This window comes from Cinclus cinclus, chromosome 27 (genome assembly GCF_963662255.1).
Source record: "Cinclus cinclus chromosome 27, bCinCin1.1, whole genome shotgun sequence".
NCBI lineage: Eukaryota > Metazoa > Chordata > Aves > Passeriformes > Cinclidae > Cinclus > Cinclus cinclus.
The window spans coordinates 1,096,335-1,120,294 of record NC_085072.1 but is presented as its reverse complement, the minus strand read 5'-3'; the positions used below and the strand labels follow the sequence as shown (position 1 = coordinate 1,120,294).

At 41.8% G+C, this 23,960-nt stretch overlaps 1 protein-coding gene across 2 annotated transcripts; it reads right to left on the bottom strand.

Moving 5' to 3' along the window:
• Positions 1-1,722: 1,722 nt before the first annotated feature.
• ST7L (suppression of tumorigenicity 7 like) lies at positions 1,723-23,936 on the bottom strand. 2 transcript variants are annotated; one of them, XM_062509782.1, is made up of 16 exons: positions 23,744-23,936; positions 22,311-22,393; positions 21,190-21,349; positions 20,634-20,688; positions 19,993-20,108; positions 18,000-18,078; positions 17,130-17,284; positions 16,908-17,005; positions 16,376-16,490; positions 14,580-14,652; positions 13,778-13,880; positions 10,499-10,649; positions 10,275-10,367; positions 7,576-7,715; positions 2,468-2,536; positions 1,723-2,244 (listed from the first exon to the last, which is right to left on the bottom strand). In XM_062509782.1, the coding sequence occupies exons 1-15, from the start codon at positions 23,934-23,936 to the stop codon at positions 2,483-2,485; spliced, it is 1,668 nt and encodes a 555-aa protein (XP_062365766.1). In that variant the 3' UTR covers positions 1,723-2,244; positions 2,468-2,482. The 2 variants fall into 2 exon arrangements, with proteins under 2 accessions (XP_062365766.1, XP_062365768.1); XM_062509784.1 differs by lacking the exons at positions 20,634-20,688; positions 22,311-22,393; positions 23,744-23,936 and having other exon boundaries at positions 21,190-21,197.
• Positions 23,937-23,960: the final 24 nt, after the last annotated feature.

Genomic DNA, 23,960 nt, shown 5'->3' with positions numbered 1-23,960 from the left:
AAATATGAGCAATCTGTTAATACCTCATGAAGAAAGCCTTGTGAAAAAGCTGTTGCCATCCCAATAGCTGTAAAATCACCACAGTTCTTGTTTCAAGGAAGTTACATCAATATTCATCTTGTCCTAAGTCATAATTGTAATTTTTAATGTATATATACACACACACAATATAATTGATATGGTATTACTAAGGTATGGGTCAGGTGTAAGTCCCTGCTCCTAAGTGGCAAAGGAATGCTTCCCAAAAGCATGGACAATCCTGCTGGAAAATCACAGAGAGCACTCCTTCCTCAAGAATTGCTGGCACTTGTAGAGACAGGAAGATTTTCATTACACAGCTTGCTGCCAGCTCTCCTTTCAGAACAAGCCCATCCCCTTTCTGTTACTGTTATGTCAGGGGAGGACAGTGAGAGAAAGCAGCTCTTGGGATGATACATGGGAGGCAGAGCTTCATTTATAACCCCACACAACTGCTGGAAAAAGTTCAACTTTAAAAAGCATTAGGCTGGTTACCTTATGGGCCCCTGCAGACCATGAAGTGAAATCACATGAACACAACAGGCCTATTAATCACCTCAGTGATTCCAAAGCCCCAATGACCAACTGGAAAGAGAGCTGAGAGAATTACATTCTAGTAGTTAGGTAACTCTAAAAACACTGGTAGTATCTTTCTGTAGGGCTTCCCTTTTGATTCCTGGATGAATTCAAATAGTTAACCTGGATTTAAGTCCAGTCAACAGAAATACACAGTGGAGAACAAACAGTGACATTTCTACCTAAACATGTGTGTTTCCCTTCAGAGTTACAAATAAACTACACTTAGATGAGATGCAGAGGTGACCTTCTGCTTCACAGAACTTGGTTTACAAGGTAAAGGATTTGAAAATTAGGAAAAAAAATTCTTCTGTACAAGGAGGTATTTTAAGTCAATTCAAATGACTTGTAATTGACTGACATATTGTTTCAGAGAACACAGCAGGTGACAGCAAGCTTCTTCCATCCAGGATTCAGAAACTGAATTAATTTACACCACCTTTGGAAGAAGCCACCAGTGTCACAAACATTCACAAAGACAGTGTAAAATCTCCCCAGTTCTTAGGGGTAAGTATATGAGCTTATCTGCAAAAAGCAAGATGAAGGGTTTTCATGTGCTCAGAATTAGCATTTATGCACAAGCCTGTGCTATTTTTATCACTTCCCCCTTCTAAGAAACCTGGGCTGACATGACTCTGCTTCCCCCATGCCAAGCAGCAGACCTGTGTGGGAAAAAGACTTTTTCTCTAATGGGAGAGTGGAAGTCACACCAATTACCTCACACCACGGGGCTGCCAAAACCATCTTTTCACCTCTGCAGTAAACAAACCCTCAGGGCTGGTCTGTATGTGAAGCAAATCCTTAAGAATTTTCCACATCTCCATTCTCTTCAAGTCTTCATATCAACAGTGACACTACTTTGGACTGACACTTGAAAGTTCAGGTCCCCAGCATGACTCCCATGCAGTTATCACAACACTATGGCCAGTTTCAGAAGTCATCCTGTCTTTCAAAATGCTTTGTCTTGAAGAATAAAGGATGCATAATTAAATCTAAAGAAGTAACATCAAATAGAGGAGTTTACCATCTTCTTGAGCAATGCAAGCTGGTAAGATAGAGAAGAAACAAATCTTTGTTTGCACATTATAATCTATGTTAAACAGACACTTAAGAAGTCAACAAATTCAATGTGTTAAGTAGCAACCTTTTAATAAAGAAAGCAGAACCATACTTTGCTGTTAACAAATATTTTGAAAAAGGCTTATAAAATTAAATCTAAGCCAAGTATCTGGTGTATCTGCAGCTGAGAAGGAAGCATCAATACTCCAAACACCTGCTCAGTTTGTATATTCTCCTTTCTTACAGAGGAAGTATGAGCTTCCAGTTGTCCAAGTGATTTAGGGAGCAATAAACTATTGCTCAACAAGAACTATTTTCTTAGATGATTACAGATTAAGGCCAAAGAAGAAATTCACATGTTAAGCACCATCAACATGGAAGCCTGTCAAGGACACAGCCCAGATTTCTTCCTTGACTCCCACAACAGGGGGTCAGCCAACCACCAAGTGAGGCTCACGGCAATAAAACCCAACTATCATGGAAAATACACCCCAGTCACACTAGAGTCAGCTAATGCCAGGGGCTGGACAGCAGCAGGTCCTCAGTGTGCTCCACAGTGAAGATGAAGGGTGAAAGAAGAGTCCCAAAGCACTGGAAGAAACAGAACACAACAATAAATCAGCTCAGTTTCCAAATCGACTTCCTTCTGCAGACTCAAGGTATGAACAAAAACCACCTTTCCCTCAGGGCAACAGAATTCCCATCCCTTCACCGCTGATGCCATGAAATAGGCTCGCTGTAAACATTAGATATTCATGAAGACACACAGAAGCAAAACCATCTGGAAGGCCCAGTTGCAGCCTTGGCCACTCACCCCAGTGCAGTCTGTTCAGCTGGAGGCCAGAACACTGGGAGGACTCACTGGCCACAGCACGCGCAGCACCTGGGCAGAAGCACAGGGTTAGCATGGCATTCCTCCATCCCACAGCTCCTCCAGCTGCTCAGCACTGGGCCTTCAGGGCTCAACAACTTGGGAGTGGATTTCCAGAGAATCACAGAACTGTTTAGGGTGGAAGGGACCTTAAAGAACACCTTCTTTTTTCAATAGTCAGGCATAGACTATTTACAGGTCACCGACTCAACAGCCCAACCATCAAGACCAAGCTGTGCTTCCAGACGGGATCCATATTCTAGATGCCATCTAAACAGTTCCAGAAGTAAGATTAGGCTAAAACAAATCGTGCAAACTCCCCTGCACCTTCTCAACCCATCCCCCAGATATTCTGCTGGCACTCAGGTTATCCTTGTGCAAACCCTCATTTCACGAGTTAGCAACAACAGGACTCATTTACTTTGAAAGTTTTACTTTGGCCCTCCTGGCTTCTATCATAACCACAAATATTACATTAAAAAGGCTTTTAAAACATAACATTCACAGCAGTGTAGGAGCTTTTCCTTGCAGTGGGCTTCTTCCCTGCCTGTTTGCGTGTGGCACCTTCACATTAAGTGCATGAGTTAAGATGTAGATTAGCAAGGCAAGAAACCTTTGCCCTTGGCATCGACACTCAGCTCTGACAGGAAACTTCAGGCTTTTTTTTCCCTACCAAGTGTAGATCCACTCATTACACATTGGCAGGGAAGTGCACATCTCCAAACTATACACATTTCCTCTTAGATAAGCAAAGGACTCAAGTGTTTATAAATATGAAAAGTTCAGCAGCTGGCTAAAAAGTTAATTCTCCAGTCTCACTTAATGAGCTTTGGGGAAAGTGGTAGGGGGATTTGTTCTTGAAGTAAAGCAGAGTGTCACACAAAACAGGACTTGCCAGACATGGCTCTGCTTTGCCCTATTTTCTGCCCCTAGATGGCTGCCACGGACAAAATGGCAAGGACTCCTCCAACAAGGAACGAGGGAACAGTCAGAATGAAAAATGTTTTTGCCTAATCTTGCAATCATAAAAATTAGCCAATTTTTAATTTAAGTCCCATGACTCCTTGCTTTGTTGTGAAAGTATAAAGCAACTTTGGAACAGGACTGTCTTAGGATTTTGTCCAATTCCCTGAAAAAGAAAGCTGTTTTTGGTAGGATACAGCATGAACACTGCTCCACTATTTTTTCAGTACTTTAATAATAATTTATACTGCTCTTTTCCAGTAACATAGGGTTCCAATGTAAAAAATGGGATTGATCTGCTTGGAATGGTCCAGAGAAGCTGTGACTGCTCCATGGCTGGAAGTGTGCAAGGCCAGGCTGAACAGGGCTTGGAGCACCCTGGGATAGTGGAAGGTGTCCCTGCCCATGGCAGGAGGTGGAATAGGATGAGCCTTAAGGTCCCTTCCCACCCATGATTCTGTGAAGGTACGTTCAGTGTTTTCAGGAACTTCTGAGGTCTGGTTACAGTCTTCTATCACTCTTTATCAATGGTGTTCTTGCAGACTTCATGGTGTCTTTGTATTACAGAAGGAATTGTGCAATCTCACTTTTACAAGATGATACACATCCACCCAGTCTTCCATCTATGTAATTATTAAAAAATAAAAATTCATACTGAATGAAAAAACAATCAGACCCTGTTGTCTGCAATTTTGACAGATGTTGTTTTATCTAGCAGTGTTTTGCAGCTTGTTCAGAGAGAGCTGCTCACATTATCATTTGCATGCCTTCCTCCCTTCTGTCACTCACTGCAAAGAATCTGAACAGCAGCTACTTCAGAAACAGAGCTGTCTGATGATCAAGAACAGTGGGGTTCTCCAAGAGACCAGAAATCTGAATGAAACGAACAGCGAGGCCCAGGGAGCACCTGCACTGGTGCTGCAGCTCCCGTGGATCCTCTACCACTGCCTGTTCCACTGTCCTCACCAGCACCAACTCGCACAGCCGCCATCGAAACCTAGAATGGTTAGAACGGAATCCTACAATAGTTTGGGATGGCAGAGACCCTAAATTCACCTAATTTCAACACCTCGTCAAGGGCAGGGACACCTCTCAAGGGCACTGTCTCAAGGTGCTCCAAGCCACATCCAACCTGGCCTCGGACACGCCAGGGATTCAGCAGCCACAGCCTGTGCACCTTTACGGGCTCTAAGACATCAGTAAATGCTCAAGGTTGTGCCAGCACCAGTCCCCAAGAGCTGCAGCCCCCCCGAGGCTGCAGGACACCAAAATTCCCGTGGTGGCGGTTCCAGGGCGCAGGGCAGGAGCAGCTCCTGCTGCTCCCGCTCCTCGTGCTCCCGCTCCTGGTGCTCCCCGTGCCCACTCCTGGTGCTCCCGGTGTTCCCTGTGCCCACTCCCCATGCCCTCTCCCGGTGTTCCCCATGCCTGCTCCCCGTGCCCACTCCTGGTGCTCCCGGTGCTCCCTGTGCCCACTCCCCATGCCCACTCCCCGTGCCCACTCCCCATGCCCGCTCCCCGTGCCTGCTCCCCATGCCCACTCCCCGTGCCCACTCCCCATGCCCACTCCCCGTGCCCACTCCCCGTGCCTGCTCCCCGTGCCCACTCCCCGTGCTCCCCATGCCTGCTCCCCGTGCCCACTCCCCGTGCTCCCCGTGCCCACTCCCCATGCCCACTCCCCATGCCCACTCCCCGTGCCCACTCCCCGTGCTCCCCGTGCCCACTCCCCGTGCCCGCTCCCCGTGCCTGCTCCCCGTGCCCACTCCCCGTGCTCCCCGTGCCTGCTCCCCGTGCCCACTCCCCATGCCCACTCCCCGTGCCCACTCCCCATGCCCACTCCCCATGCCCACTCCCCATGCCCACTCCCCGTGCCCACTCCCCGTGCTCCCCATGCCTGCTCCCCGTGCCCACTCCCGGTGCTGCTGGCTCACACTGCATACACTGCAACTAGTAAATGCTGCCTTGTGATTTTTGGCCACTTGGAATATTTTTAGCAATTTGCCAAGGTTTACCCTGTGATTTATTACAGAGGAAACAAACTCAAGCACTAACAAATGAAAATATGTAAACTCAGACTTTTCAAGTCCATAGAAAGGTATTCAGTTTCTTAAACCCCTTCTGAGGCATTCAACTCGCTGTGGATTCAACTGCTGGGAAAAAAAAGTTTGATTAAGAAGTAACTGAAATATAATCTAAGGAGTCACTGCTTGGAGATTTACAGAGAAAAATTCCATATACAATACTTTTGAATTGCCATTCCTAAAACTGTGTTCTTGGAAATTCAAGGTTTATTGGAAATACACTTTGCCTTGCTTTTATCTATGGCCAAAGCACTCCAGATATAACAGCTAGAACTTTATTATCTCAAATTACTCTATTTAATAAGTTAAAGAATGGTAAAATGAAAAATACTTGGACTAACAAAATACATAGGAAAAAATAATTTTAAAAGCTTAAAGCACTGGAATTACTTGAAGATATAATGCTCAGTAAAGCAAATAATAATTGCTTTATTACAGTATGCTTGAGTGGAAAGGCTGGTATCATTAAATAGAAGATGATCTTCCATTTTTGGTATGAAAATTCAAGTACACGTTACTTCCACAGACCTCCAGAAGACAAGAGAGTATGTGTAAAGTATTAGCAGCCATCACAGTGTTATCTGTAGTTAAACTATTGAAGCAATCTATTAACTAAAACAGAATCACAGAATCGTAGAATGGTTTGGGTTGGAAGGGACCTTAAAAGTCATCTAGTTGCAACACAACACCCCTATTGTGAGCAATAAAACCAAAAATGATATTTTGATGCTGAGTACCATTTTTCACAAGTTTTCTGAATTCCTCTGAAAACACCAGGAATAGAATCATAAGTAAAATCATCTCATAAGTAAAATATGGAAGAATGTTTATCATCAGAGTATGATTGAGAGTCAATATTAATTCTAGCTAAAATAGCAGAATACTGGAAGTTGGAATTTCCTTCTCAGATGTCAATCTCAAGAGAGTAATACCGAATTCCCTTCTTGCCTGATGATCTCAGCACACAATTTCAACTTTTGCTGATAACAAACTGCCATACAGAGCATCAAGAGCCCCTTTGTCTGTGCCTGCTACCACTGGGTTGGCTGGGGGAATGCTGTGGCAATGTGCACTCTTCTTGATCATCTCTTTTCAGCTGAACAGACACTATCCATCTTTTCCTAAAGGAAATAAAGCAAATAAACACACTGCCAAATGACTAAACCCTGGAAGGTTTTTTCCCCACACTTGGACATGTCACTGGACATCCCAACTGCAAAGCCAACTCAATTGTACAAAGTCTTTTCTCTTTTTTGGTTCAAGAAACCCAGAAGAGGGAACTTCACCAAGCAATTCCTTGTTAGCTTAACATTTGACCTTGTATCTCTTTAGAAATCATACAGCTTTGCTAATGCAGCCCTTACAGAACTAATCAAGCAGATAGTTAGCCCCTAGTTACTATGAACCCAGCCAATTATGAGCAGAACTGAGATTTGTCACCAGCATGTCCAACTACATTTTCCAGCATAAAGATCAACAGCACTGTGTGGAAATGAGGCCTCACTCTCAGATCTGTGTGACTTGGACACTACACTGGGCTCACTAGTAAAGCCATCACTTTGAGGAAGAAAGTATTCTTGAAAAAGGGCTTTCTTCCTGGGTCTCCATTACCTGTTGCATTAAACCAGGCAGAATGCAAATGTCTTTTACCCTCTATTTTGACTAGCAAAGCCAGAATAAATGATTTCCGTAAGAGTTCAGAGCTCTTTATTTGCTACTTTGCTTTACTGTACAAGATCCACAGTTCAATAAAGGCCAAACTTACTGCTTGGAGTAGTTTGAGAAGCTGCCTATGCACTCTGTTTCTCAGCTTCCAGAATCCAGGGAAAGATGACAAGGCTACATCTATTAGCAGATGCTAATAAATACATAAGGGAAAGAAACCCTAAAAAAAGCAGGGCAGAGAAGGAGAAAAGAGACAAGCACAGAAGGCTACTTCACCCTAGATCTCAAAATTCCCAGCAACCCAAGAGATACCTTAGCAAGCCCCATGACAGAGACAGTACTTACTGCTTTTGCAAAAATGACCATCAGCTCAGGGAACTGGTGGGTAAGGAGGGCCAGCATGGCTGAAAAGGAACACAGGCCTGCTGTGAAATGGATGAAAAAAGGAAGTTCCTTCTGGGGGTAAACGGAGACTTCATGAAACGCTGAAAGGGAAAAATGAAGAATGTTGACATTTGATAATCAAGGACTGCTTTCTGAATTATTTCTGGACTTTCAGAAGGAAAGATTCCTGCAGCACATCTTAAGTTCTAGTACTTTAACCTGTTAAAAATTTGTCCCCTACATCACTTGCTTGTTTTCATTATTAATAGTCTTGACATATTTGTTTTCATCATTAATATTCTCTTCCCAGTCTTCTTTTTCACTTCCATTGGCTTTATTTTTGAAGCATTTCATCAGGCTCAGTTTTTGGTACCTACTTTTCTAAGAGGACAGAGGGAACACCTGTGAAGTTCACAAGTTGTCAAAATTACCCAAACCAACTAAAACAATTCAAGTGTTTTCAACTCTCTGGAGCTCTAATCCTGTTACCTGGAAAGGACACATTCCCACACCCTGTAAGAAGCTGAGCAAGTACAAAACAACCATCATGTTGTACACAATTTTTTTTAGTACTTCTTGAAGACTTCTGGTTGCAGACTTCACTAAATCTGTTCAGAGCAGCTGACAGAGCAGACCTCAAAGAAAACAGTGCCAGGACTGGGTTATAAATTCTATACATAGCAGCTCCTTGCAATTTCCAATCTCTGGTAACAAAATCCAAAGCAGGTGATTAGCCAGGCTAAGGGTGCCATGTGGAGCTTTCAGCACTCACAACACTACTACTGGTCACTCACTGAGGACCTGCTGGGTGAATTTGCAATTACTTACTGGCTCTGGATATCTGCAGCTCTGATTTCTATCCAATGATTTGAAAGGATTTTTAAATCAAGAAAAAATTAGTTTCTATAGACATGAGTAATTATAAAAGGACTGCCCTTCTTGACAAGCTGTTTTAAAAATCTAACAAAGACCTGAAATTATAAATGAGCCTTTTTTTTTTGTAAAATAAGAAAATACAATTGTATTCTTTCTTAAACTGAAGTCTGTGGAAGAAAAAGACACTTTACCCTCCCAGCTACTGTTTCTGAGCACTAGCACATTAAAGCACCATTAGAAGAATAAACCCAGCAGAAGTGTCTTATACTCTTGCAACTCATTAATGGCCAAGTGCTCAGGGTTTGTTTTTGTTTTAATGATATTATTCTGGAGCACACTTAAGTAGAATGTTTGTAGATCCATGTGAAACTTCCAGAGATGTTAATGGTACCTAGAGATTCATACTACATAGAAACTCACCTCATTTCTAAAACATTGAGCAATATAATTTAGGAGTGTTTAAAAAAACAGGAATTATTTCTTTTCGCAGTAGCTTTTCCTGCACTGGGAAATTAAAATCTAATTCAAAATAGGTAAAGACAATTAAAGCTAATTCTATAAGTTCACATTTGCAAAGCGTTACTCATCAGACCAACCCAGGCTTTCTGAATCATTGATTTGGTCAACATTATTTAAATAGATACATTTTTTAAAAATTAAGTGTCAAGATTTCTCAAGGAAGTACTGCAATAAAAGTGTTAAGATGATTTTATTTATAGGTAGTTTTATATTTAAAATGTAACAGGAATGCGAGAGTGATCCTGTTGAAATATCTGCATGTGTTGGTGTTTAATTATGCTGGGAAGTCTACAATTTAGGGTTAGTTGCTAACCAAGGAATTCCTTGTGCAATATCCTGCATAAGTGAGAAATGAGTAATTTAAAGCAGTCTGGGGGCAAATTTAAATTACACATTTTAAATATAACTTCAGGCTTTTAAATAGAAACACGTCTGTGCAGTTTTCCTTTCCACAGCTGTGGTCTCTGCTGGTGCTTTTGTAGTAGCCCTTTCCAGTCCCAGGGGAATTGTGTTTCTTCAAGATATAGAAGTTCAACCCCAAAAGGAATTAAATTAAGATGTATAATTAACAGCTCATTTTAATCTAAATTAATGCTATTTTCCTAAATATCATGTGTACAGGCAGTAATGATACACTTCATTTGTCTTGCCCAAAATAAAAAACATGCAGGCTCATCATTGCATAAAGTAACCTTGAAGCAAAGAGCAGCTGGACTTACTTTTCAGTATCAAATATTAGTATAAATCCATAGAAATACATGTATAAAAAGTTCCAGGAGGCAGCCAGCAGATAAATACAGACCACTGAATTAATGAGAGAAAGGAATGCATGTTCTGTGGAGCTACAGAATAACCAAGGATTCTTTGTAAGATCACAGACAGGTTCTACTGGATACCCACTGCAGGACTAGAACCATGGATTGATTCCTTGCTACAACAGCAGTGAAATCCATGAATACTTTTAAAAGCAATTTTTAACAAACGGTCAAGCTCTGTTGTTCCCAATGCTGGCCGGACTCAGCCTGAATGTACCACACACAGATTTCATCTCTGAAGGACTCAGGCCATTACAGCATCAAGCTGACATTTACCACACACACATCAAGTACTTCAGGATCTGTTGGGAGGGACATCAACAAACAGCTGAATCCCCTTCACAGGAAGCTCAAACTAAAAAAATCACAGTAAGGTAAATACAGAATACCACATTCTGAATATGTCCTTAGCCTGTGTTTTATTATCATTACTGCTTAGAAACCACTTACTTGGCAACAGTTCTCTGTCTGCTGTTTCTGTGCAGCTTGGGTAGGGATAGAAAAGATGTCCTTTCTCTAACGGGTATGGGATCATCCTAAATGCTGCAAAAAGGGTGAGTGACATTAGATCTGTATCTAATCAGGCAGCCAGCTTCTCACAGAGAGATGTTTGAGGGGGTAAAGGCAGAGAGACTAGTCTACTGCACAGAAAAAAAGTAAAAGGAGATACTTACTGCCTTCCCATGTGCAGTGCAGCAGATTTAGAGCCCCTTCTATCCTCTTCCAGTGCTGGAGGTGAAAAAAAGCATATGCTACTGCCTCACTATCCCCTCGCTTCAGAATGTGCTCTGGAGGCAGCACTAGGCTTTTCATTTCTAGCAAATACTGAAAGGAAAAATGGAAAATACACCTGGTTACATGCAATGTTCCAAAACCTCTGATTGTGAAACATAAATTATCATTTTAGGCATAACTGAGTGTACAAGGGGCCAGCTTCTAGCACAGAGCAGCCAGGCTGTACTAAGTGAGGAATGAAAAGCAGCAAAACACAAAAACACACTCCTGGGTGTGTGACTCTGAAATTAGGCTTTCACACAAAAAAAAAAAATATACAGCTTCAGGAAGACAAAATAAAAATACTTTCTTGTGGAACAGACATTAAGTATAATGCTGCAGGTGCAACACCAATGAGGGACAAATTTAGGCTGATAAAAAACCACAAACCAACAGTATTTTTGCTCCTTACTTCATCACTGAAAGTCTCAATGTAGGCAGTTGAGGACTTGTTAGCTCTGAAGTATGAGCAGCAAACCTGAAAGTGTCAGTGTGCTAACCAAAAGAAGAATAATAAACCAAACCCAGGAAAATCTTCTTTTAATGTGGTCTTACTGGGCTACCACAAAGTATCTTTGATTTCACATTTTTTCAATTTCTGCCCTCTCCCTCCATCAGCAGAAAATCTGATGCCCAGAGGGGTCAAAGAACACAAGGATTAATCATTTCCTATTTCTCTGCAACACAAAACACACCATTTTTTTAACGTACCATGTTTTCTCATGGTACATTTAAAAAGTCAGGCATTCATTTGAACTTAGGTTTTTAAAACAGATGACTACTTTTTACAGGAATGAAATGACAGTTTCAGCTCTACTATTTACCTGTGAGCTGTCCTCTCCTACCATACAGTGTCTCATTCAATAACAGCCAAAGCTAATCCACTTCTTTGATCAACATAGCTGGCAATTCCTTGCAGTGTCCCCCAAAGTGTAAGAATGCAGCTAACTCACCAATTTATTTCAGCAGATGCCACAAACTATGAGATTATTTACTAATCCAGTTTGAGGACTTAACTTTTCCCATTCAGACTCTTCAAGGAATGTAGATGGGGTTGTGCCCCAGCCAAATAAAGCACATTTGCTGCCTGGCTAGGCTCTTCTCTCAGTGCCTTGGGCCTGCACTCTGGAGGGTAATATTCTTGCTAATCCCCTTTAATCCTCTTCTTTTTTTTTTTTTAACACAGTAAAGGATCATTCACACAGCACTGCTGTGGGAAAATGGTCTCAAATATCTGACCCCTGACCTGACTCCTCATGCTCTCCACAGTGCCCACTTCTCCATTATGCTAACTGGGAATATAAACCCAGCAGTGGTGGTGAAACCCCACTGCAAGTATTGCCACAACACACCAATGCTCAACTCCAGCCTCTGGCTCTCTTTGAGCCCATGTTACCACATAAACAGAAAAATTCCTGTCTGGCAGGTTTTCACATCCATGTTTAAGCACAAAGCAGGCAAGGTGTCAGTACTGAAGGTACCTCAGTAGTGAACAGAAGGTTTTGAAGTCTTTTATACACAATAAAAATCTCCTAAGATATTCAGAAGATGACTGCAAAAGATTGTTTCATAAAGTAACAAAATGCAGTTACAGATTTCTAACTTGAAATGGCTTAAGACTTTTGTAGCTAGTTTTAACTTTCCAAACAAACCCCAGCCTTGTAAAAGCAGAACAAAGAGAAACAAACCTTATTTTATTTTCCTTATGCAAAATGTTACGTACAAAGACAATCACTTTTGTCAGATGTGTGAACAGGGGAACTTCCTGCTATACACAGTCATTTTTAGTCTCTGGGACTAAAACAGAGAACAGAACAGAGTGGAAATTCAAAGATGAGATTTTCTTCCCCCTCTGTGATCCATGGGGCAAAAGTTGCTTCACTTCTCTGCCCTTATTCACTTATTTGCTTTGACCACACACATTTCAGAGCTCTCAACAGCCTGCACCAGTAAATTCTGCTGTCATCTAACCAACTGGTTCCTCAAGGCAATATTGTAATAAAAGACCCACAAAGAATGGACATATGTACAGTTAGAAGAGAAAACCAAGTTACTGAAACCTGGAATCAGTTTCTGCATTTGTCTGCAGAACTACAGACCCTACTTTAACAACAGCCTATTTGAAACAATCTCTAACTCCTTTAAAAAGGCATATGAGGCTCCAGAAACACCTGGAGGACACCCAAAACAAAAGAACTTTTAGATAATGATAACGCATTATAATCTTCTGCCCCTAAAGGCAGAGGCTAAAGAAAAATCTGTCTGAGACTGTCTGAAATGAACTTGCTAGGCTCTTGATCAGTCATGCAAGCAAGCAGCAATTTCTCCCAGCAATTAGCTTCCCCAGTGCACATTCTATTGGACTGGACAGGCAGACAGGACAGGGCGGCTGGATCATTCCAGCCTCCCCAGCAGCAGCCACTGGGGCTCCATCATCATTTGCAGAGGATTAGACCCTGCACTGAGCCAACCTCCTGCTTCCAGCTTTCACACCGAGAGCATCACCAGTACAGGAAAAAGGGAAGCAAGATTTTATTTTCACCCAACGCTCTGTGGAATCTGTGCTCTGACGCCAGACATTAAATTACAGCCTCTGGTGATAGAATCTTAATCTTGTTTACACGTGGATGAAGAAAATAAGTGACTGCAGATCTTTCAATAACCATGGAGCCATGGTTGAAAGCCCAGCAGAATAAAGGGGTTTGGAATACTAGAGTGATTACTGCTTGGGGAACTTAATTTGGCTTCAGGAACTTGGAAGCAGGGTGCTGGAATGAGATATCTTTAAGGTCACTTCCAACACAAACCACTGTGTGATTATTTTATTACTTTAAATATCTACATTTATATTTATTAATGTCCATCCTTATTGAGAGTAAAGGGCCTTCAGTAATACATTACTGCATCTTCCAATGAGTTAGGAAATTCCAAGTTTATATTTTTTGTGCAAAAAACCCTGTTTGAACAGCAGCTATTATTTAAAACAAAATGTGGCCACAAAACATTCATGATATAAATACTAATGTTTTTTACCAACTCCATGGCTGGAGTTATAACCAAATTCAAGAAGACATGGGGCTGGAAAGGCTCCAATAATAAAATTATAATATAATATGGTATTTTTCAGAATATACTGGTCCACAATAGAAGTGGTCCAATAGGAAATAAAATACTCTTACCTTTGGAACATGAGGGTTAAATTCCACAGCTCTGTGAATTGCTTCCACAGCATTAATTTCTGCTGTACTAAGCCCTCTTTTGGAGGCAGTTTCTGGGGAGAACCTGAGGAGAAAAACCCACCTTGAACAAAAGTAATAAATAATAAATGCTAACCAGGTGCTTATTTGCACTGCAAGCTTAGAGTTCATTAAAAATTGGCTGATTTGTCAAGAAAGATAATCAAACTCTTCTAGGAGAAAAATGTTCCTGTTGAGTCAGGTACCTTGTCTGTTATCCATGCCTATATGACATGAAAATTCATGTCAATCATGTCAGGTGAGTGCCCTGACTTTCTGCTCCCTGTTACAGCATCGCCTGCTGGGAGGTAGAACTGGGCTCAGACCACGGTGAAATGCCAGCATCAACCACCATAAACATCCTGCACCCACCCCAAAACCAAACCCCAAGCAAACACTGAATGCACTTGGCCAATACATGAGCTTGTGAAAAGCATCCTCACCTGTACTAACTTTATGGATGCTTAAAAGCAGTTTGAACTGTATGTTATTACACACACAAATATATGTGTATGTATAAATGGACTCAATTTGCTCTTAGAAATGTTACTGCTATGTATTTAGGCATAACCAGGGATGTAAAAAAGACCAAAAAATTAAAATAATCCTCTAATCGAGGCAAAGATTTCTTTACAGATTAGAAGTAATTTTAAAACATAAAAGATTTAGACGTTTTTCTTTCATATTTTATATCAAAACCCAAGATTAGCAACAAACCATTGTTTTCACACGTGTTCTTGCTTACCTCTCTGAAACAGCTCTGGCTTTTAGCAGAGCTGCTGTGTAACATATTGCTGCTGACTTGGGAAGACTGATATCTGTGATAAAATAAAATAATTAAGCTGTAAGATTCTAAGGCAATACAAATATTTTTAAACACACATCCTCTGAGTTAAAGATTTTTCCTTGGGTATGGGAGACAATAAATGTAACACCTGGAACATTTCTGGTCAGTCTCAGATTGAAAACTCCAAGTTGCATTTAGGTGGTGAGAGTTATTTTTTGTTTCTAAATGTACCAACACACTGAAACTGAATCCAAAGAAAAATGCACATGTAAGTACACTTAAAAACAGAATGGATTTCCAGTATTAACACACAAAGTTTTGAAGTAAGCTTCTAATCTTTACTTAATTTTGCAACTGTGCAATAGAACAGTTTTATACAATTTATACAGTTTTATACTGAGAGACTGACCAGAAGCTGACTGCAAAAAAATTACATTACAGACAGAGAGATGAATTTTAAGAAAAACGCAATTTCCGTTCTTCTGCAGTTCCACAGGGGAAAATTCTATTAGTTGTAGCTTTGTGCAATATCTGAAGCCAAGTTTGAGCTGACAATTACAGATTAGAAGGTTAGCACTCCACAGAGCAAGTTTACTTTAAAAGCAGACAAAGTCTGGGGTCTAATTCCCAAGTATCACGTTGTGTATAGTCAGATGGTTCTTGCTTTTTTTGTAAATCCTGTCCTGGGCCTGTCCATCACTTCCTACAAGTCTGGCTGCTGTGTCAAGCAAAACACAGGGGTGCTGCAGGGAGTTTGAAACTCACACTCATTTTTCCAGATGCTGAGAATAAAATCAGCAATGCTTTCTTAAGGAAGTGTCACAATTCCTGGCGTTAAGAGAAAGAAGCACTGGGCAAAGTGCAAATGGTTTTCATAAATTAACAAGAATCCACACAGAAGAGGATCAAGGAACAGAAGCTGGCTGCTAGGCTGGCCATGTACAGTGGCACAGGATTTGGGCAAAAATATACCTTTGATTCCCTGAGGCAATGAAGAATTGACATAGGAGAGAACTCAACAACTTCTGAGCATAACTGTCATAAAATACTGCTATGTGCCTCCATTCAAAGGTGATGTAAGGCCCTGCTTTGACAGCAGCCCTTTGTGCACTCATGAAGTGTACACTCATTATCTATGTGGCAAAACTGAGGGAAATAAAAAAATGAGTATGTATTTTAATAACCTTTATTTAGATTTACACAATATCTGAAACCTACTAATTGAGACAAAATGAAAGCAAACTGCACCGTTTGATGCACACCACTGATTTGTGGCAGCTGCATGTTTGCACACTGCTGATCTCTGACAAGCAACCTCAGTATTACAGAAGCACAAGACCAAGCCTGGAAGATGACAAAAAGGAAAACTACCTTTTCCAGCTTATTCACATCAATTACTTACAGGGCTGTGTGCTGGCTGAAAAAGGCTGATGAATTTAGGCATATGCAGGGAGGTAGAAGAGATTAATTAAAATAATCCTTGAATTGAAGCAAGGATTTCTTTACAGATTAGAATTAACTCAAAAAACATAGAAAGTAATTCATATGCAACTCAGTTTGCCTAAATTTGACCTCAGCAGTCAAAAGGAGAACTTGACCTGCCCTCCACAAGCACCTATTTGTTACTGATGAAGGCAATCTGCTCACCTTACTGAGGTCATGGGCAGACTCCTGCCTGTGGACAGACATCCCTTGTCCATCCCGCTTATACTATTCTTCAAAAACACCCACATTTTTCAATAGCCAGCACTTACCATCATACTTGGCTAAAACTGCCTGGACATCTGCATAAGCCTGTAACTCCAGAAGGGCCTCCAGGAGGTTTTCATGGATGTTCAGCATGCTGAGAAGTGGAAACTCTTTCATCAACTGCAAATCAGTAAGGAGAAATAAATTACATAGAGAATTGCAGTTGAATCACTGAAATACTTAATAGAAATCAGTTCAATAATTCAGGATTTTTTAATGTTTTTGTTGTCTCAGAGTGTTAGAAACTAGCATGGAAGTAGCATGAAAAGAACTGCAGTTCATAAAAAATCACAGAATGGTTTGGGTTGGAACCAAAGCATGTCTCATTCCAACCCCCTGCCATAGCAGAAGGGCAGGGACACTTCCTACTAGACCAGGTTACTCAAAGCCCCATCCAATCATGATGTACAAACCTAATGGGAAAAATAATTAAATTAGATTAATTATGATGCCTAGAAATTAACTTAAAACCATCAATTAGGACAATGTGACTGACAACAATGGTTAACTGTTTGGTTTTTTTTTACATTTACTTACATCTCTCATCATTTTTACTGCTTCTCGTATTCTTCCAAGTTTCCTGGCACACATAGCCAGTCTCCTTTTCACATACACCAATACATTGGTGTCTCTTCCTGATTACAAAGACAAAAAGAATATTAGTCTATCAGTTTCAATCCCTACCTCTCCTAATTATAAGTTTAGTTTTACGTCTCTGCTCACACAAACTCAAGAGTTCATGTGATTCAAAGTCCTTACTCAGCTGTGCTTCGTGCTGGGGGCTCTGGGAATGGCAGTTCTGAGATTTTCTGTAAATCATTTCTCCTGCTTTCAGAGCCTGCTTGAAATATTTCTCAGCATCCACAATAGTTGTTGCTTCTTCCTCAGCCAGGAGGACATATGCAGTAGCACAACTGAAATAAGATAAAAACCTACTAGTTATTTTGAGGGATGAAGCTTAATATTTTTAGTAAGTGTTAGAAGTATTAGAAGTGGGCAAGATTCACTTATTTTTAAGATGTAAGCACTGACAGTATTAAAATTCCAAAATACTGACTTAAGTTCAAAGTGGGAATGACAGGAAAATAGAAACCTTTTCCATTTTACAGAAAAAAACACACACACCTCTCCCATTTCGAGAAAAAGAAAAAAAGAAAAATTGTTAAAGCAAGTTAAATTATTTTCCTCGAAACTGTGAAAATGGTCAGTAATTGTCTGGAAAGGTTTTTCTTTCTTTGATTTGCTTTTTCAAAACCAGGAGGTTTTAAAACATCTTGTACAAAAATAACAAGACAACGTAACAAAGCAGATCAGAGTTGTGGGTGAAATTCTTTGGTTTATGCTACAGAGTATTTTTAAATCCTTTACAGGAGTGGCATCTCTGAATTACAAACACAGTTCTACCACAATGCCACCTCTGAAATGCATGCTCTCAGATTCCATTAAGACCATTCCATACCTGAATGAGATTTCTCATTTGTTATTACCAACTAAACAATGATTTAAGAAAAAAAGCAGCACAGGAGATGTTTTTAGTAGGACAGCTCAATTCTTCAGGGCAATTTACAGCCCCATGTGCAATTCCAGCAATACACACTAGAAATACAGCAACTGAACTTAGAAACTTACTCATTGTTCAACTCCAGAGCTTGATATGCTGCTTTAATCCGGGCTTGCGGGTTCCTCTCCCGCCACGCTTTCTGCATGACTGTGGAAAAAACACAGAAAGGCTGCTGAGGAGCAAGGACACCTGTGACAGACCTGGGAGCCAGTGGAGGCAACACTGCTTGGAGCCAGCTCCAATTAAAAATTTTAATTTTTTTTTTTTTTTAATTTCCAGCTCTTCCAGACTGAAAATTCCTGTTTGCTGTACAATTGCTATAAGGAAGAACAAGTGTTTCAATTTCAGCCTGCTCCTACCACAAGCATCGAATTCTTGCAACGGCTCATTATGCCCCAAATTTAGTTTAAGAAAGCAACACCAACAGGAAGATTCCTCACTGACCATCTCAGAACTCCTACACGGAGCACAGACACAGCTTACACAACCAGGCAGATGTACAATTTCTAAATTGCTACAGATTTTTGGAAACATTTCCCAAGATTTGTTGAAAGCTTGGCAGGAGCAATCATTAAACACAGGTTCTTGCATAGACCTGCACAGAACTTTAATTTAAGCTTTCAAGCAGAACTTCAAAGAAAAGAGTGATGGAGTAAGTGGTGTCTTGCACAGGTAGAGTTTTGTACTTAATTATTAAGTTGCCAGAGCAGCTGTGGCTGCCCCTGGATCCCTGGCAGTGTCCAAGGCCAGGCAGGACATTGGGGCTTGGAGCAGCCTGGGACAGTGGGAGGTGTCTCTGCCCATGGATGGGGTGACACTGGATGGGCTTTAAGGTCCCTTCCAACCCAAACCATTCTGGGATTCTGTTCCATGATTATTTTTAGACAACTGTCAAATCATAAAGTGTTAACAATTTATTTTTAAATTTACAAAGCACATTCGAGTGGCATTACATGGCAAAGCCAATTCAAGATACACATTTATCAGCTTATTAGAAAACATTCTAGGGAACAGATAAAAAGGCTGAAATCTATTCAGAAGTGTCCTTTGAACTACAACTTGAATTCAAAATTATTTCAATGCAATGATTCTAAATCCCTCCCCATCATGCTTCCACTTGGTAAAACTGGAAAACACAAACTGAAAACCAACTTCTAGGAAAACAACACTCTCAGAGCTACTATTTTCTATGCAGGATTAACAACTTTCACACTAAAACCCAGTTCTGGAAGAACTCGAAAACCTCACGCTCATGGAGTTCTCTATCTGGCCTATCTCAAGGATGATAAGAAAACTGAAGAATCTATACATGTTTCCTTTGGAACAAAACCTCGGGCTGTCCAGCAAGAATAACGTGGAAAAATATTTGAGTTTTCTTTCGGAAACAAAATATTAGTCTTGGCTCAGCAAGCGAGACAATTCACTCCCTTTTGTGAAATAAAAACACATCTTTCATATCAAACATGTCACAGCCAGCTGACAAGGAACACCTCTGGAATGTGACAAATTGACAATAATTCACACCCACACTGACAATAACCAGGTAAAGAACATTTTCTGCACTAAACATGTGGAACACGAGGAAAAAAATCTGGAGACTGCACTGTTCATTACTATGGTTTAAATAAGACCACATTTTGGCTGTTGAGAATATAATCTAGATTTTCAATATTGTATTAATTATATGAAATGTGTGAGATCTTAAAAAATGTCAGGACCCTGACAGCACTAAAGTTGTGGAGAACGCACAACACAAAGCAACATTTTTCCACTAAACTTCACTAAACACTAAATTTCAAGGCCAGGCTGGAGGGGGCTTGGAGCACACTGGGACAGTGGAAGGTGTCCTTACCCATGGCAGGGCTGGAACTAGATGGGCTTTAAGGCCCCTCCCAGCCCAAACCACTCTATGATCCTCTACATCTATTAAACCTCTTCAGTAGTTGAGAAAGGCTGCAGTTTCACAAAGTTTTTGACACGATAACTTGCACTACTTTGAAGTTCACTAAAAGCACACACCTGACACTGTCCAACACTCATACACCTTACAGACATCAGTACCTGTGTCTGAAGGCCGAAGGGCATCCGTGTCACAGGTGAAAAAGGTCTGATGGTCTTGAGCAGACAAATTCATGTCATAGTAAGTAAGAGGATCCTTCCCAGTCACCCACATGTACCTAAAACAGCAGAAATTTCAGGAAGAGGCATTCCTAGAAATTAGTAATGCTGGTACTAAGGGGATATCTGAAGTGCCTAGTGCAGAAAATCTGTAACAAAAGACTAAAGCTACCAACACGAAGTTTCAATAATTGCAGCTCAATAATCTGTAAAGTTCTAAACTGCTTGGGAACTGGCTTCCTAGAAAGCAGCTTTACCCATGAAGTAACATCAGGAGACTTACAATATAGTTTAAAAGAAGAGAATTAAGATTGAGAATCACTGTCTCAACCTCTAAATAAAGTTTTTTTCCTACTTTACTCTCAGAACGCCCTGATGTTACAGTAATATTTTTGTTCTTAACATTGAAACTGCCAAAGTTTGGCTTGGTGCCTTTTCAACACAGGACTGGTATCAATCACCCCTATAATCTTGCAGGTCTCCAGCTGTCTCCTGACATTACCAGTGCAAGCTCCGTGAAGAAATCATGTGCATGCCCCCGATTAAATTTAAAAATATGCAGTGGAAAGCAAGATAATTAATACCTGCTATACTCTGCCCCTCTGAAAAGATTGAGAGGATTTCGCCACACTTTGCACTCTGAGGAATTAAAATAAAAAGTACATTTTAAATTAAAAGCACAGGAAATATCATCTTGAAGCTAAAATGCAGTAATGCAAAACCAGTTATGCTTTCAAAAGCTGTTTTAATTTTGTTATTATGCCATCACCATCTTCATAAACTTCTGCTATTCCATAAATATTTTTGCTCCCCAACATTTCTGGGGTACAAAAGCACAGGGTGAGAAGATTAAACAATGCATGAACACTCATGCACTATTTACCTTGCACATATTTAGAACAGTAAATAACTAATATTACTGAAACAGTTTTAGCTAAACATTTAACATTTGCTAAATCGTATTTTTAACAATTAATGGTTTAGAGTAAAAAATATTATTTAGTTTATTTTTAGCACTACTAACAAAACACTGTAAGATGTAGGCTTTGTCCATTTTTTTACAAGCATTAATGCAGAGCCAAAGCCATTAAAAGCCACCTGAAAGCTTAAGGAATGCTCCTGGGACACATCAAGAATCACCTGGCATGTTCTGCCTGCTGCTCTCGCTCTCCCCCTCCGAGAAAGCTGCTGGGGCTGGGGGGCTGCTCTCTGCACCCCCGATGAGGGGCCTCAGGTGGCTCACAGAAACCTGCTCTATGAAAGATGTGCCGTATTTTCGGAAGTGCCACCACTCAAACACCTGTCACCAGAGGAAAAAAAAATTCCTTAGAGAGAAAAAAGAATTTTCCTTAGGCCACACCCTGCCAGAAATCATAAGGGACGAAGAGTGATCACAGCAAGTAAATCCCACTGCAAATGATCAGGGATGGGACTTATCTCCATACAGAGAGATACATAACACTAATGATCTGGTTTGGCCTGTCTAGTCATGCAGGATCACTCACAGAACATGAAAGAAGTTGGGAAAAAAACACCATAATTTTAGTCAAATGTTATTTTTTTCCCTGCCTGGGTCATTAGGGTAATTCATAAACCCTTTCAGAAGTGCCTGTATAGAAAAACTGGGAACAGAGGTAAAACAACCATTATATCCTTCTTTTTTGGTGAGGATAATTCAAGTTGTAGCCCTACCCGTGGTACCAAATTTGTAGTATTCAACACAGGTGTAGTTTTTTTTATTTCACAAAAATAATCTAAAAGAAAAAAGGATAAAATGGCCCATTAAACTGAGATGTTCTGCTAACCAGATAGGGGCTAACAGAGAGTTAGCAGCAATCACAGTTGCTTAGCAGAAATTTTGGGCCAAAGATCTTACCATCTATTTTTGAAGCCATTAAAAATACCTGCATATCGCAAACCCTCAAGGACTACACCCAACTGTCAGTCCTGGACCAAGGTGAATCCTGCACCTGGATCAGGTACTGGTCTCTTCTCCCTGGTGACCAGTGACAGGACCCAAGGGAGCAGCTGGAGCTGAGTCAGGGGCAGTAAACCATTCTGGCATTCTGTACAAGTTCTTTTCTCACTCTTACAGTCCCAACATATAACACACAGAGCAAGAGTTGCAACGATACATCAGAGAAGTTCCTTCCCAGCACAAAGGCACCCTCTAGAGTCTGATATTCATTCCCTTTACCCCTCAAAGTCATCTGAGAGGTGCTAAAGTTGTTTAAAAAATAAAAAATAAGCATACTACTTACAAATATAAGTCCAGATATAAAAGATGAAGTTACTGTAAGGGCAAAGTAGAATTTTGGAGTCAAAGTGCTTAAGAACACAGTCACTGTTAAGAGAAACAAAACCAAAGACTTAGTAAGTAAAACTGAAAAACAAAAATAGCTTGTCTATTAAAGAATGCCAAATAGCATGCAAATATATAGTACACTATAGCCCTGGTAGGTTTGTAATGCTACACTGTTAGGGGAATCCTCATCACATTATTTTGTTTGTATCTACCTGTGACAGTCAAATTTTATATCCAACCAAAAAAAAAAAAATCACTATGCATTTCTAGACAAAGCTTCGTATGGTTTCACCCATACAGTGGCTGGAGGACCACAACAAGCCAGTGTAATCTATTATTTCAATTTAAGACAAAATCATCCTGTTTTGATGCAAACTTATAAGTGCTAACATAGATTTTCCACAGACCTCTCCCTCCTGCTATGGAGAGCACAATGCAAGGAATGCAATTATCTAGTGGTGCTCTGACCGTGGTTTGGACTCAAATTGCACATCAGCCTTGTCACCTGCCACCAGCGCAGGCTGGACAGGGACAGCGGTGGCCAGGGCAGGGCTCCATAGGACAGACTGACAGACGCCCAGGTGGGAGCACAGGGCAGTGCCCTGGCTGCTTTCAGCTGCCCCAGAAGTGCCCAGTCCTCAGCCGTGTCCCTAACTCTGGGGTTAGGCGTGCTCAGGGTGTCACAGAGAGAAGGTGGGGTGCACAACCACCCCCTAGGCACCGCCGGGACAGACTCACAGAATCACAACTTCGGTACGTTTGGAAAAGACTTTGAGTCCGACCTGTGACCAATCCCAACCTTGACAACAGGACCAGAGCACCGAGCGCCAGGTGCAGCTGCTCCCTGGGTACCACGGGGGGCAGGGATTCCACCACCTTCCTGGCCAGCCCATTCCAGTGCCCGACCACCTTTTTCATGAAGAAATGCCTGCTGGTGTTCGACCTGAACTTCCCCTGGCACAGCTCGAAGTCGTTTCCTTTTGTCCTGTCCCTGCTCCCTGCGAGCAGAGCCCGATCCCCCGGCTGTCCCTTCCTGTCAGGGAGCTGTAAAGAGCGACAAGGTCCCTCCAAGCCTCCTTTTCTCCAGACTAAGTCGCCTCAGCTCTCTCAGCCCTCCTGGTGTCCCAGACCTTTCCCAGCCCCGTTTCCTTCTCTGGACACGCTCCAGCCCCGTAGCGTTCCAGCTGAATGGAAGGTCCCAGAGCTGGACACGGCACCTGCGGAGCCGCCGGCACAGCGGGACAATCCCCGCCCCGCTCCCGCTGGATACAATTCCCGATACAGCCCACGATGGTGCAGACGGCCGGGCCGAGCCTGCCCGCTCCGCACGCCCGGCTCCGCAGGCAGGGGCCGCCTCCCCCCGGCGCCGTCCGCCCCTGCCGCCCTCACCGGCCGCCAGGCCGTCCCGGAGCCGCACCGGCACCCGCAGCACCGCGTACAGGAGCCCGAGCCCGGCGGCCACGGCCAGGAGCCCGCGGGCCCAGGGCGTCGCAGCCCGCCGCCGCAGCTGCTCCCAACGCCGGAACGCCGAGGGCGGCCCCCGGCCGCTCCCGCCGCTGCCGTTGCCGCTGCTCTCCGCCATCACCGCCGACGGGGGACGCCGGGA

Bases quoted from the DNA above. Each gene is read 5' to 3' on its own strand.
- ST7L (XM_062509782.1), bottom strand. From the start codon at position 23,936: ATGGCGGAGAGCAGCGGCAACGGCAGCGGCGGGAGCGGCCGGGGGCCG. The intron at 20,689-21,189 runs GTGATTCTTGAT...TTAATTCCTCAG, and splicing joins CAGCAGGCAGAACATGCCAG to AGTGCAAAGTGTGGCGAAAT. The intron at 17,006-17,129 runs GTAAGGACTTTG...CTTTGTAATCAG, and splicing joins CCAGCACGAAGCACAGCTGA to GAAGAGACACCAATGTATTG.